Source organism: Equus asinus, chromosome 2 (genome assembly GCF_041296235.1).
Source record: "Equus asinus isolate D_3611 breed Donkey chromosome 2, EquAss-T2T_v2, whole genome shotgun sequence".
NCBI classification, from domain to species: Eukaryota; Metazoa; Chordata; class Mammalia; order Perissodactyla; family Equidae; genus Equus; species Equus asinus.
Window position 1 is genome coordinate 120460276 of NC_091791.1, and position 12144 is coordinate 120472419.

Consider the following 12144-nt stretch of genomic DNA (forward strand, 5'->3'; position numbering starts at 1 on the left):
TACTCTCTGTTATAGGATCATTGTTAAAAGACGGTAAAATCATGACTCTCATACGGATATAAAATGAACAAATATCAAATATTTTATTTAATTCATTAATTAGAGGAAATCAATAAGATGTCTTCCAAGCAGGCACGGTGCAGAACCAGGACCTGAGAAGGTCGCCCCACCACCTAGCCCCCACCACCTGGCTGGCAGGGCTGCTATGGGCACAGCTGTGGCCAGCCTCCTTGGCCCACACGAGCCCTAGTCTCCAGAGAGGAGCATGTCCTGAGCAATGGGTGGCCAGATTTAGCAAATAAAAATACAGGGTGGCCAGGTAAATTTGGTGTCAGATAAACTACAAGTCATTTTTCAGTATCAGCATTTCCCCCCAATTATTCATTATTTATCTGAAATTCACATTTACATTCTGTATTCTATCTAGTGACTCTCAAAGTACAAGGTGCCACTCTGACCCTGGGTCTGCTGGTTGGATGTTAGCAGACATTAGGTATCAGAGGCTCATGATGGGCTTCCCCTCTCCCTTGATGGGGCCTGAGGAATGATAAGAGGCAGGTGGCCCATGGGGCCCCTATGTCAACCAGCAGCCATCCCACCCTTGCACAGGCAGGCCAGCCAGGAGGAGTGGGACTACCCAGCCCACGACCCATATGATGAAGCTTGTGTTTGGGTACTGCACCATCACTGTGGCAAGAGATGACTGAGGGACCAAGTAAACACAGCACCTAGGGAAGGTCTCTAGGCCCAGCTTCCCTGCAGTCTGCCCTAAGCCATTCCTACGTGGAAATTCTGGAACCACTCCCTCAACTTCCAAGAGTGCCTTAAATACTTCATGCATTTCAGACCTAAAATTTTTATCAAAAACTTTAGTGGGTTTTTTTAATTATTTTTTAAAGGCAGGAAAGAAGGAAGGAGGAAGCGAGGGAGGGAAAGGAGATTTAAAAATAAATTCCAGGTAGGTAAAGGAGCTAAATCTAAAGAGCAAAATGTTTAAAACTTTTAGAAAATACAATTTTTTATGAAATCAGAGAGAAAATGGAGTTCTTAAGAATTATACCACCCAACAAAAGCATGAAACTATGAAAGATTTATAAATCTGGTCATATTAAATACTTCTATTTTTTTAAAAAAACAATAAATGGAAGGATGAGCTTATGGCTGGGATAAGACCCTGCAACACAGAAGAGGGCTAATCACAGAATTTGTTTTTTTTTTTTTTTTTTTGAGGAAGATTAGCCCTGAGCTAACTACTGCCAATCCTCCTCTTTTTGCCGAGGAAGCCTGGCCCTGAGCTAACATCTATGCCCATCTTCCTCTACTTTATATGTGGGACGCCTACCACAGCATGGCTTTTGCCAAGCAGTGCCATGTCTGCACCCAGGATCCAAACTGGTGAACCCTGGGCCGCTGAGAAGCGGAACGTGCAAACTTAACTGCTGCACCACCAGGCCGGCCCCCAGAATTTTTTTTTAAAACTGCAACATGGTGAAAAAAATATAAACTCATTAGAAAAATGAGCAAAAGGTATGAGATGGCACACTACAAAAAACAAACCCAAACGTCTAACAGACATGTGGGAAGGTCAGCTCTGCTGGTCAACAAGGGAATGCAAATCAGGACAATCGTGACACAACATACCATGTGCATCACATCTTCCCAGGTTGAAGTCCCCAGTACTAAATGTCGGGAAGGTGCTGAAACCCTCCCCTGCTAGTGGGATGGTAAATAGATACAATTACCAATCTGTAGCATCTAGTAAATTCCAGGGTGCACATATTTCATGAACCAACAATTCCATTCTCAAGTAGAGACATACTCCAAAGAACCCCCTACTTGTACCCTAGAAAGCCCATATGAGAAAGTTTGTTGTGGGCCATTTTTAATAGCAAAATACTGAAAGGAGAAACTGAATAGCCACTGACAGGAGAAAATACATAAATTATGGCATATTCATATACTGACATTTTATGCAGGCAGTCAAAATGCATTAATAATAACTATAGGCACCCACATAGATAAATCTGAAAAACATGGACAAAAAGAGCAAGTCAAAGTTTCACCATTTGCAAAACAAGAGCATATACTATTTAGTGATACATAAACACGCAGTAAAAGTATGAACATGTGCATTGGTGAGAAGGATAGCAAATCAGGATAAGTCTTACCTTAGAGAAGAGGAGGAGATAGGGTCATAGCAAGTGGCGGCATCATCTGCCACACTGTGTGCATTTCTGAGATACTCTGTGTTTTACAATGATAGACTGTCAGTACTGAGCAAATCAGGCTTCTGACTGAACAACTGCACAGAGCAGGACTTACCAGCTGCGGGGATGAGGGCACCCAGATCTTCAGGGTATCGAAATGTTCCTACATGGTCATGCATAGACACTCACTCACAGGATGCTACTTTTATGTCTATTTATTATTTTTACATAGGTAAATATTTAAGAGTTTATCAAAAGGTTTTCATTTTTATGTAAATCCAGAGTTCTCTGACGTGAAAAACAATACTCAATTGATTTACGACATATTTATAGGAATTAAATATGTTTAAAGATACATATATATGCTTTTAAAAATCATGTAATACTTTTCTCTTCTTTTTTTTTTTTGAGGAAGATTAGCCCTGAGCTAACATCTGCCACCAGTCCTCCTCTTTTTTTTGCTGAGGCTGCCTGGCCCTGAGCTAGCATCCATGCCCATCTTCCTCTACTTTATATCGGGGATGTCTACTACAGCATGGCCTGACAAGCAATGCGCAGGTCTGCACCCAAGATCCGAACCAGCAAACCCCCGGCTGCCAAAGCAGAACAGGGGAACTCAACCGCTGCACCACCAGGCCAGCCCCATGTAATACTTCTAATGCCTTAAATAATATAGTAAATGCTAAGTCTTTATGCTAAAACCTCTCTTTTATATTTTTATTATCTTTTCAAGTTATGTTAGCCACATTTTAGAAATAGCATTTATTCAAAACAGGCCAGGAAAGTGATCTAATGCTGGAAAGATTCTGGAAAAATTTTTGGAAATTTTTTCCACCAAAAATGTGGGGGAACTATGCTCATGGAAATCCAATACTTGTGAATTCCACATTTACAAGATAAAACTATTTTAAACTCACCTCCCCTCTGTGAGGAATGGGCCAAGTTCCTGATCCACAGGAGCCCAGTGGCTCCACCTGGCTGCCCTGCTGGAGCAGGGGCTTGGGGGGTCTGCCCTGCTGACTCCCGGCTGTGGCCTGCAGTTGCTCATGGTGTGTCTCACCAGCCCTGGCCCTCCGAGGCCAGCACAGGTGGGAGCAGAAGTCTGATGTAGTTCCATTTCCAGTGTGCCGGAGGTCAGCCCGCCATCTTTGCTCTCTAGATGCATGGTCTGTTTCCACTCTTCTCACTAGAGTCAGCCAAAAAGAAACCACCATTGATTGAAAGCAAACTGGGAATATCATTTGCACCCTGGGGAGTTCATACTACTGAATGGTACCATAGAAAGGCCTCTTATAACTAGGCCCTTCCAGTGTTCCAACATTCTAATATCATACAGGAAACAAAGTATGCTCACCTCCAAGGATGAATATTCTAGCACATTTCATACTAGTCATGACCTAAGTATTCAACAACAGAGTATTAGTTAAGAAAGTTGTGATATGTGCATAGCATGAAATACTATGAAATCAGAAAAATGCTCTAAAAGAATATTGACTGATATTGGGAAATGTTAAGGATATGGGAAAAAAATTGATATATTAGGATATTCTTCTTGAACTAAATAAGTATGTATTGTATGCACAGAACAGAAAAACAAAAAGAAACAGACTCCAAAACATGGCTACCTCCAGAGGGTGGAGATACAGATAATTGGGGCTTTCCCCTTTGTCTCTGTCTATGCTATGATTTTAATGATTTTTGCTTCTAGCAAATTAATACTTTTGTAACAAGAAAACAATAATATCTATTATAAAAATGAGAAAAAATACTATACTTATAAGGTTATGGTGTCCTAATTTTTGGATTTCATTTTAAACCATCACATTTTATTTTTCATCTTTGGCAACATCCCACAACTTTAATTTGCAGCAGCCTGGTTTGTTATCAAGGGTTGCTGTGAAGCCAAGAATTACTGTGAGCCTTGCTTGAGTAGGATTTGCAGCATTGAGAACACTGCCCACGCTTGTGGGTGGAGTGAGTAAAATTTGTGGGTCCACCACTCCTTGTCACCCAATCCACAGAGAGGCTGTAAATGCCCCAGGATCACAAATTCTGGAGAACCTAGGATGTATACAAGTTCAAAGCAAGTACAAGGTAAGTGTGTTATGGGTACAGCTGACTAAGTGGGGGCACTGAGAGCCCAAGAAGCCACACTTTCTGGTGAAACCAGAATTTACTCCAAATACAGAAAGGCAATGGCATTTGAAGAAACCCAAATGAGCAATAAAGTCTTACTACTTCCTCACTATTATGATTTCCCTACTTTAACCCATCAGTTGTGTCGAAAATGATGACTTACTCATCAGTAAGCAGAAGGCAGAGAGTGTTGGTAGAATATGATTGTATCATAAAGTGAAATAAAAACATCTGAGTTAGTTTTATGCAATTCCACATAGAAATTAAACATTCTCATATCTGCATTTTAAACGGACGTTGCAGAATATAAAATGAGCAATAAAATTCATACTAATAATTTAAATTTTTCTCAGTATAGGCAGGTTTCAACCAAAAATCACCTGTCACAGTGATAACCAGGAAAATCTCAACTTGAAAGAAAATAGATGACAACACTGAGATGACAAAGATGTCAGAATTATCTGACAAAGATTTCTAAGGCGGTCAAAATAAAAATTCTTCAACAAGCAAGAACAGACACACTTGAAACAAATGAAAAAAATAAAAGTCTCAACAAATAAATAGGAAGCCTCAGCAAAGAAGAGCCAAATGGAACTGAAAAACACAATAGCAAAATCAAAAACTCAATAGATGGGCTCAATAGCAAAACGAAAAGAATTGATGAAGATAGAACAATAGAAATTACGCAATCTGAATAACAGAGAAAAAAATTAACAGACCCTCAGAGACATGTGAGACTATAAAAGAAGATCTAACATTCAAGTAATCAGATTCTCAGAAGGAGAAGAGAAGTACTATGTAGCTAAAAAAGTATTTGAAGAAACAACAGCTGAAAACTTCCCAAAATTGGCAAAATGGAGAAGCTAAGTGAATCCAAAAGATGATAAATCTAAAGAAACCCACACCAAGACATATCATTGTTAAACTTTTTAAAACTAAAGACTTGAAACCAGTAAGAGAGAAATGACAATGTACCTCTAGGAAAAAAACAATTCAAAAAAAGAAACCATGGAGGCCAGAAGTGGCACAATATTTTTCAAGAAATGAAAGAAAAGAACTGTCAACCTAGAATTCTCTATCTAGTGAAGAATGAATCTTTCAGGAATGAAAGGGAAATCCTGACCTTCTTAGATGAAAGAAAACTGAGATAATTTGTTGCCAGCAGACCTAACCTAAAAGAATGGCTAAAGAACATTCTCTAAACAGAAAGGAAAAGATAAAAGAAAGAATTTGGGAGCATCAAGAAGGTAAAAAGAACAATGGAAACAAGAAAAGTATGGGTAAACACAATACATTTTTCCCTCTCCTCTTGAATTTTTTAAGTTATGTTTGATGTTTGAAGCAAAAATTATAACACTCTCTGATGTGATTATCAACACATGTAAAGGAACCATTTAAGACAATCTTATCACAAATAGGACAGATAAAAGGATGTAGAGGGAGGTAGATTTTACTCAAACTGATAAAATGATGACACCAGTACTGTGACAAGTAATGTATATATAACAATGTCTAGAGCAACCACTTTAAAAAGTTATAAAAGAGAAACATTCAAAAATACTATAGATAAATCAAAATGGAATTGTAAAATATGTTCAACTACCCCACAGCCATAACATATCAAAATTGCATTGAATAGAAATGGTCTGAATACAACAATTAAAAAACAGAGATTAGGGGGCCGGCCCACTGGCACAGCAGTTAAATTCGCACGTTCCGCTTCAGCAGCCTGGGGTTCACCAGTTCAGATCCCGGGTGCGGACACAGCACCACTTGGCACACCATGCTGTGGTAGGCATCCCACATATAAAAAAGTAGATGAAGATGGGCATGGATGTTAGCTCAGGGCCAGTCTTCCTCAGCAAAAAGAGGAGGATTGGCAGCAGTTAGCTCAGGGCTAATCTTCCTTAAAGAAAGAAAAAAACCCCAAAGATTAGCAGAGTGGATTCAAAAACATTACTCAACTATGTGCAGTCTAGAAGAAACTCACTTCAAAAACAATAATATAGGTAGGCTTAAAAGTAAAAGGATATATTATTCAAGCATTAATACAAAGAAAGCACACGTGGCTGTATTGCTAGAAGATACTATATACTTCAGAGCAAAGAGAATTACTAGGGACAAAGAGAGACATCATATAGTGATAAAAGGGTCAATTTGCCAAGAAGATATAGAAATCTTAAGTGTGAATGCACCTAACAACACAATTGGAAAATATGTGATGCAAAAACTAATAAAACTGAAAGGAGAAAGAGACATGTTGAGTTCTATAGTTGGAGACTTCAACATTTCCCTCTCAGCAATTGACAGGACAACTAGATAGAAAATGAGCACTGATATAGAAGAAATGAACAACACCAACAACCAAGAGAATCTAATTGATATTTATGGAACACTCCACCCAACAACATCAGAACATTCTTTATAAGTGCCTACAGAATATATACCAAGATAGACCACACCTTGGGCCATAAGGCAAATCTCAACAAATTTGAAAGAACTGAAATCATACACAATGTGTTCTACCGACACAATGGAATCAAATTAAGGATTAATAACAGGAAGACAGGCAGAATATCTACACACTTGGAAATTAAACAACACACTTCTAAATAATCTAGGAGTCAAAGAGGAAGTCTCAAGGGAAATCAAAATTATATCAAACTGAGTAAAAATGATAATACAACATATAAAAATTTAGAGAACACAGCTAAAGCTGTCATGAGAGGGAAATTTATAGCACTAAAATGCTCACATTAGAAAGGACAAAAGTCTCAAATAAATAATTTAAGCTTTCATCTGAATAATCTAGAGAAAAAGACCAAAATAAACCTAAAGCAAGCAGAAATAAGAATATAACAAACATAAGAGGAAACTTCAATGAAATAGACAACAAAAAAAAAAAACAAAGAAAATCAATGAAACAAAAAGCTGGTTTTTTGAAAACATCAATAGAATTAACAAACCTCTAGTATGACTGACAAAGAAAAAAACGGAGAATACAAATTCCCAGTATCAGGAATGAAACAGGGAACATCGCTACAGACCCTGAAGACATTAAAAGAATAGTAATGGAACAACTCTACACACAAAAATTTGACGACTTAGATGAAAAGGAACCACTCCTCAAAAAGCACAAATTAATGCAACTCACCCAATATAAAGTAGACAGCTTGAATAGCCCTGTAACTACTCAGAAAATTTAATTTGAATTTTTAAGTTCCCAAAAAAGGAAATCTCCAGGCCCAGACTGTTTCACTGGAAAATTCTACCAAACATTTAAAGAAGAATTAACACCAACTCTACCCAGTCTCTTCCAGAAAATAGAAGATACCTTTCCCAATTAATTTTATGAGGCCAGTATTACCCTGACACCAAAATCAGATAGAGACAATACAAAAAAAGAAAACTACAAAACAATATCTTGATGAATATGATGCAAAAGTCCATAACAAAATATTAATAAAGGAAATTCAGCAATATATAAAGAAGAATTATTACCATGCCCAAATAAAGTTTATTCTAGGGATGCAAGGCTGGTTCAGCATTCACAAATTAATCAGTGTTAAAGGTAGAGTTACCATATGAACTAGTAATTCCACTTCTAGGTATATACCCAAGAGAAATGGAAATACATGTCCACACAAAAACTCGTACATCAATATTCATTAAAGCATTATTCACAATAATAAAAAAGTGGAAACAATCCAAATGTCCATCACTGATTAATTGATAAAATGAGATATACCCAAATAATGAAATATTTTAACACAATAAAAAAGTAATAGTGTACTGATATATGCTACAACATGGATGAACTTTGAAAAGATTAAGTGAAAGTAGCCAATCGCAAAAGAGCAAATATTGCTTGATTCCATTTATATATGAAATCTTCAAAAGAGGTAAATCTATAGAGACAATAAGTAGAATACTGGTTGTGTAGGGTGGAGGGAAGAAGGCATGGTCTGAGGGAAATAAGCAGGCACTGCTGAAGTGTATGCGGTTTCATTTTTGGTTGGTGGAAATATTCTAAAATTAATTTAGGGGATGGGCACACAATTCAGTAAATATACTAAAAACCAGTGAAACATACTCCACAAATGGGTGAATTGTATGGTATCTTAATTATCTCAATAAAGCTAATAAAAACATCAATCAATATAATCTATCCTATTAACAGGCTAAAGCAGAAATATCACATGATCATATTAACTGATGCAGAAAAAGCATCTGACAAAATTAAACACCCATTCATGATAAAAACTCAAGAAAAACAGGAATATAGAACTTCCTCAACCTGATAAAGAATAGCTACAAAAATCTATAGCTAACATCATACTTGATGAGAAACCTGAAGCTTTCCTGCTAAGATCAGGAACAAGCCAAGGATGTCCACTCTCACCACTCCTATTAAATATAGTTCTAGAAGTTCTAACCAGTGCAATAGGGCAGGAAAAGGAAATAAAAGCATACAGAACAGAAAGGAAGAGGTAAAACTGTTCCAATTTGCAGATGGTATGACTTTCTATGTGAAAAATTCCAAGTAATCTACAAAAAAATTCTAGAACTCATGGAACTAAAAAGTTCAGCAAGGTTATAGAATACAAGATTAATATTTTAAAATCTCTAATAGTTCTATATACTACCAATGAATGTGCTGACATCCAAATTAAAAATACAGTATCATTTATATTTTCTAAAAAACTAAATAATTAGGTATACATCTAATATGCTGTATTACTGCATATGTAGGTATACATTCATATGCTGGAAACTACACAAAGCTGATGAAAGAAACCAAAGAAGATCTAAGTAAGTAGAGAGAGAAATTGTATTCATGGATTGGAAGACAACATAGTCAAGATATTGAGTCTCCCCAAATTGATATACAGGTTTAATGCAATGCCTATCAAAATTCCACCAAGAACTTTTGTAGATATAAACAAGATTATTCTAAAATTTATATGGAAAAGCAAACAACCTAGAAAAACTAAAGCAGTTTTGAAAGAAATTAAAATGGGAGGAACCAATCTACCCAATTGCAAGACTTACTCTATAGCTACAGTAACCAAGTGTGTGGTGTGGGCAGGGAAAAACATACATGGATCAATGGAACAGAACAAAGAACCCAGAAACAGACCCACACAAATATGCCCAGTGGATTTTGACTAAGGTGCAAAAGCAATTCAATCTAAGAACGTCAGCCTGTTCAACAAGTGGCGCTGGAGCAAGTGGACATCCATTGGCAAAAAAATAAAAAAAGAAGAACTGCACATGGACAATGGGCCCAGAAGAGCCTGCTCTCACAAGGAAGTGCCTCCACACACCCCACGAGGCAGGACAACTGGAAACAATGACAAAAGTCAGACCAGCAAGCTCCCCCAAGTGCTAACCAGAGACTCGGTCTCTGGGGTCTCTTCTCGTATTTCCAATATATGAGAAGTTGGAACAGTCTCAGAGCCACACCCTGGCTGGTTCCCTCCTCCACAGGCCGCCTCCTTCTGAACCTCCAGTCTCTAGGTTGTCCTCCCCACCTCTGGCCTCTCATGTCTCCATTGCAGGCCCACCTCCCCACAGCTCAGTTAAAAGGCCCTTCTCTTCTCCCCTCTCTCAAGAGGCCTCGATCTCACCCATGGACAAGTGACCCCCAGGCTCCCCTCTGCAGCCCAGACCACTGTGTCCAGCTGCCTTTTTGTCTCCCCTGATGTCTCAAAGGTACTCAAATGCCCTGGCAGATGTCTGAGGCTACTTCTGGCCCTTCCCCAGGATCCTGTGACTAATCCCACCATCCATCCAGGTGCATTCATCCACAAACCTGGAGCCCTCCTGACAACCGCCTTCTCCCTGCAAACCCCTCCCCAATCAAGCGCCCTCTGTCCTGGCCATGCAGCCACCTCTTAGTGGGCAGGACTCAGGAGTGGCTTTCTCAAGCCCCCAATCTGCTCCCAACCACAGTGATCTTTCCAAAATGCACATCTGACCACATGGCCACAGGCTTAAAACCTTTCCCAGGTGTTCCAGGTGTGAGCACTGCTGGGTCTCCAGCAGCAGCCAGGACATCCCTCTCCCCCATAATTCCTGATGTCCTCAGACCTCAGCTAACCCCAAAGACCTACTCAAAGAACAAGAACAGAATCAAGATTTGCTTTTCATTAGTGTAATAAAACTTTAGGAATTTATGTCCCTAGATCACTGCCACTTTGCACCTGATGTGAAGTGCACTCAAGTGTTTATAAATTAAATTTGCAATAACAAGCAGTTTTCATGCAATCCTTTACAGTTTACCTAGAGCTTTCACCTCTGTTGTTTCTAATAAGATTTAATCTTCATTAGCAATTATGTGACAGTTGGTATCACCAGATGCATTCAAGCTCCAGCCCCCATAGGCAGACAGGCCCTGCCCCAGGGGCCTGGACAGCAGACCACATGCCCACCAGAGACAAGAAAACCTCAAGGATAGCACTTCCTAGGTGGTTGAGGTTATAATGGACTGCCTTGTATTCAGGAGATAGCAGCTGCCCACAATGCTAACGGCCTCCTGTTTCCTTTCCCTCAGAATCACTACACGTTACGGAGTTGTCACATCCCCTAAGTCCCTGCTCAGAGGATCCCCTGGGGAACTTCACAAGCAGCCAGGCCCTGTTCCTCGTGAGTGCCGGGCACCCTGCGTCCCTGCGCAGGCCTGGGTCTGTAAACCCAAGAACGTCCACACCTGGGGACGCCTGTGCCTAATGTCCATGTCCTCGGAAAGAGCTGGCAACTTCAAATCCTTTATTCACCGTGTGTGACAGAGTGAGGAACAGGGCTCTGGGGATTGAATGTTTTCGCCCCGCGCATTCCATTCCGCAGAACGCCTGACCAGCTCACGTGTGCGCGGCAGGGAGCAGATGCCGCGCTGCAGCTCAAGCAGAACATTCTCCGTGTGAGCGCCTCCAAATCCCCAGTCCCGCGGCCCACCCGCCCTGTCCTGGGACCCGCCTCCCAGCGCGCCGCTCCAGTAAACCCAGACAACGCTCAGTGTGGCACTGGGCGCCCGGTGCTCACACCAGACACTCGGTCTTACACGTATTTGCACATTCTCCTTGCTCTATAAGCAACAGTTCAGCACAAGCTTGTTAAAACCCTACCTGCCCCCAAAATAGGTTAGCTCCTCACTCCTCCCTCCCGACTAACCTGAAGACTTGAACTTTCGCCAAGAGTGAAGTCTAAGGCCCAAGCAGAGAGCTCTGACCGGTGAGTGGAGCGCAACCCTCCAGTCAGGACAGTGTGCAGGCTCTCGGGCGCTGGGGTGCGCGAGGCAGGGCCGGTGGGGCGCGGCGCTCGGGCTGGCCACGCCCACAGACGTCACCGCGGGCACGCCCCCCAAGGCGGCAGGCAGGACCAGGAGAAAGGCTCTCCCCGCCTGGCCACGCCCACATACGTTACTACGGGCGCGCCCCCAGGGCATCCCGCGAGACCCGGAGGAGGACGCCTCCGCGCTCAAAGCCTGAAGAGAGCCGTGAGGAAACCGGGACAAGGCTCCTGGTGAAAGGCCAGACCCATCTCAGTGCCTTCTCCGAGAGCTGGACGATAATCTCCGCTCGCTGTGCCCATTTCAAGCTCTACTTTATGGAAGGTAGCCAAAGTGTTGTAACACATTTTTCCCTATGAACAAGAATTGAGGAAACGTAACTGAGTGAATATTCTGCTTACTTTTGCCTGGTTCTGCATTTTAAGAGTTCTCTGCTAGAGCTGATAAAGCTGACCAGGGTTCCCCTTATTCTCATTGCCTGGTTCCACCTCCAGCCTAGGGCTGTCGCCC

At 40.8% G+C, this 12144-nt stretch overlaps 1 protein-coding gene across 5 annotated transcripts in view; it reads right to left on the reverse strand.

Moving 5' to 3' along the window:
* The window catches only part of OCA2 (OCA2 melanosomal transmembrane protein), a 361224-nt gene extending 349535 nt beyond the window's left edge, over nt 1–11689 (reverse strand). For 3 of the 5 annotated variants that reach the window (XR_011498069.1, XM_044763429.2, XM_070497112.1), the window contains exons 1-2: nt 11517–11682; nt 3125–3393 (exon numbers count right to left, since the gene is read on the reverse strand). Coding sequence is in view for 2 of the 5 variants with exons in the window: in XM_044763429.2 (XP_044619364.1) it covers nt 3125–3372 (248 nt within the window). In the remaining 3 variants the exon portion in view is untranslated. Of the gene's footprint in view, nt 1–2322; nt 2371–3124; nt 3394–11516 lie in introns of those variants that run through there. The other 2 variants (XR_011498067.1, XM_070497110.1) reach the window with 2 other exon arrangements.
* Between the last annotated feature and the right edge of the window lie 455 nt (nt 11690–12144).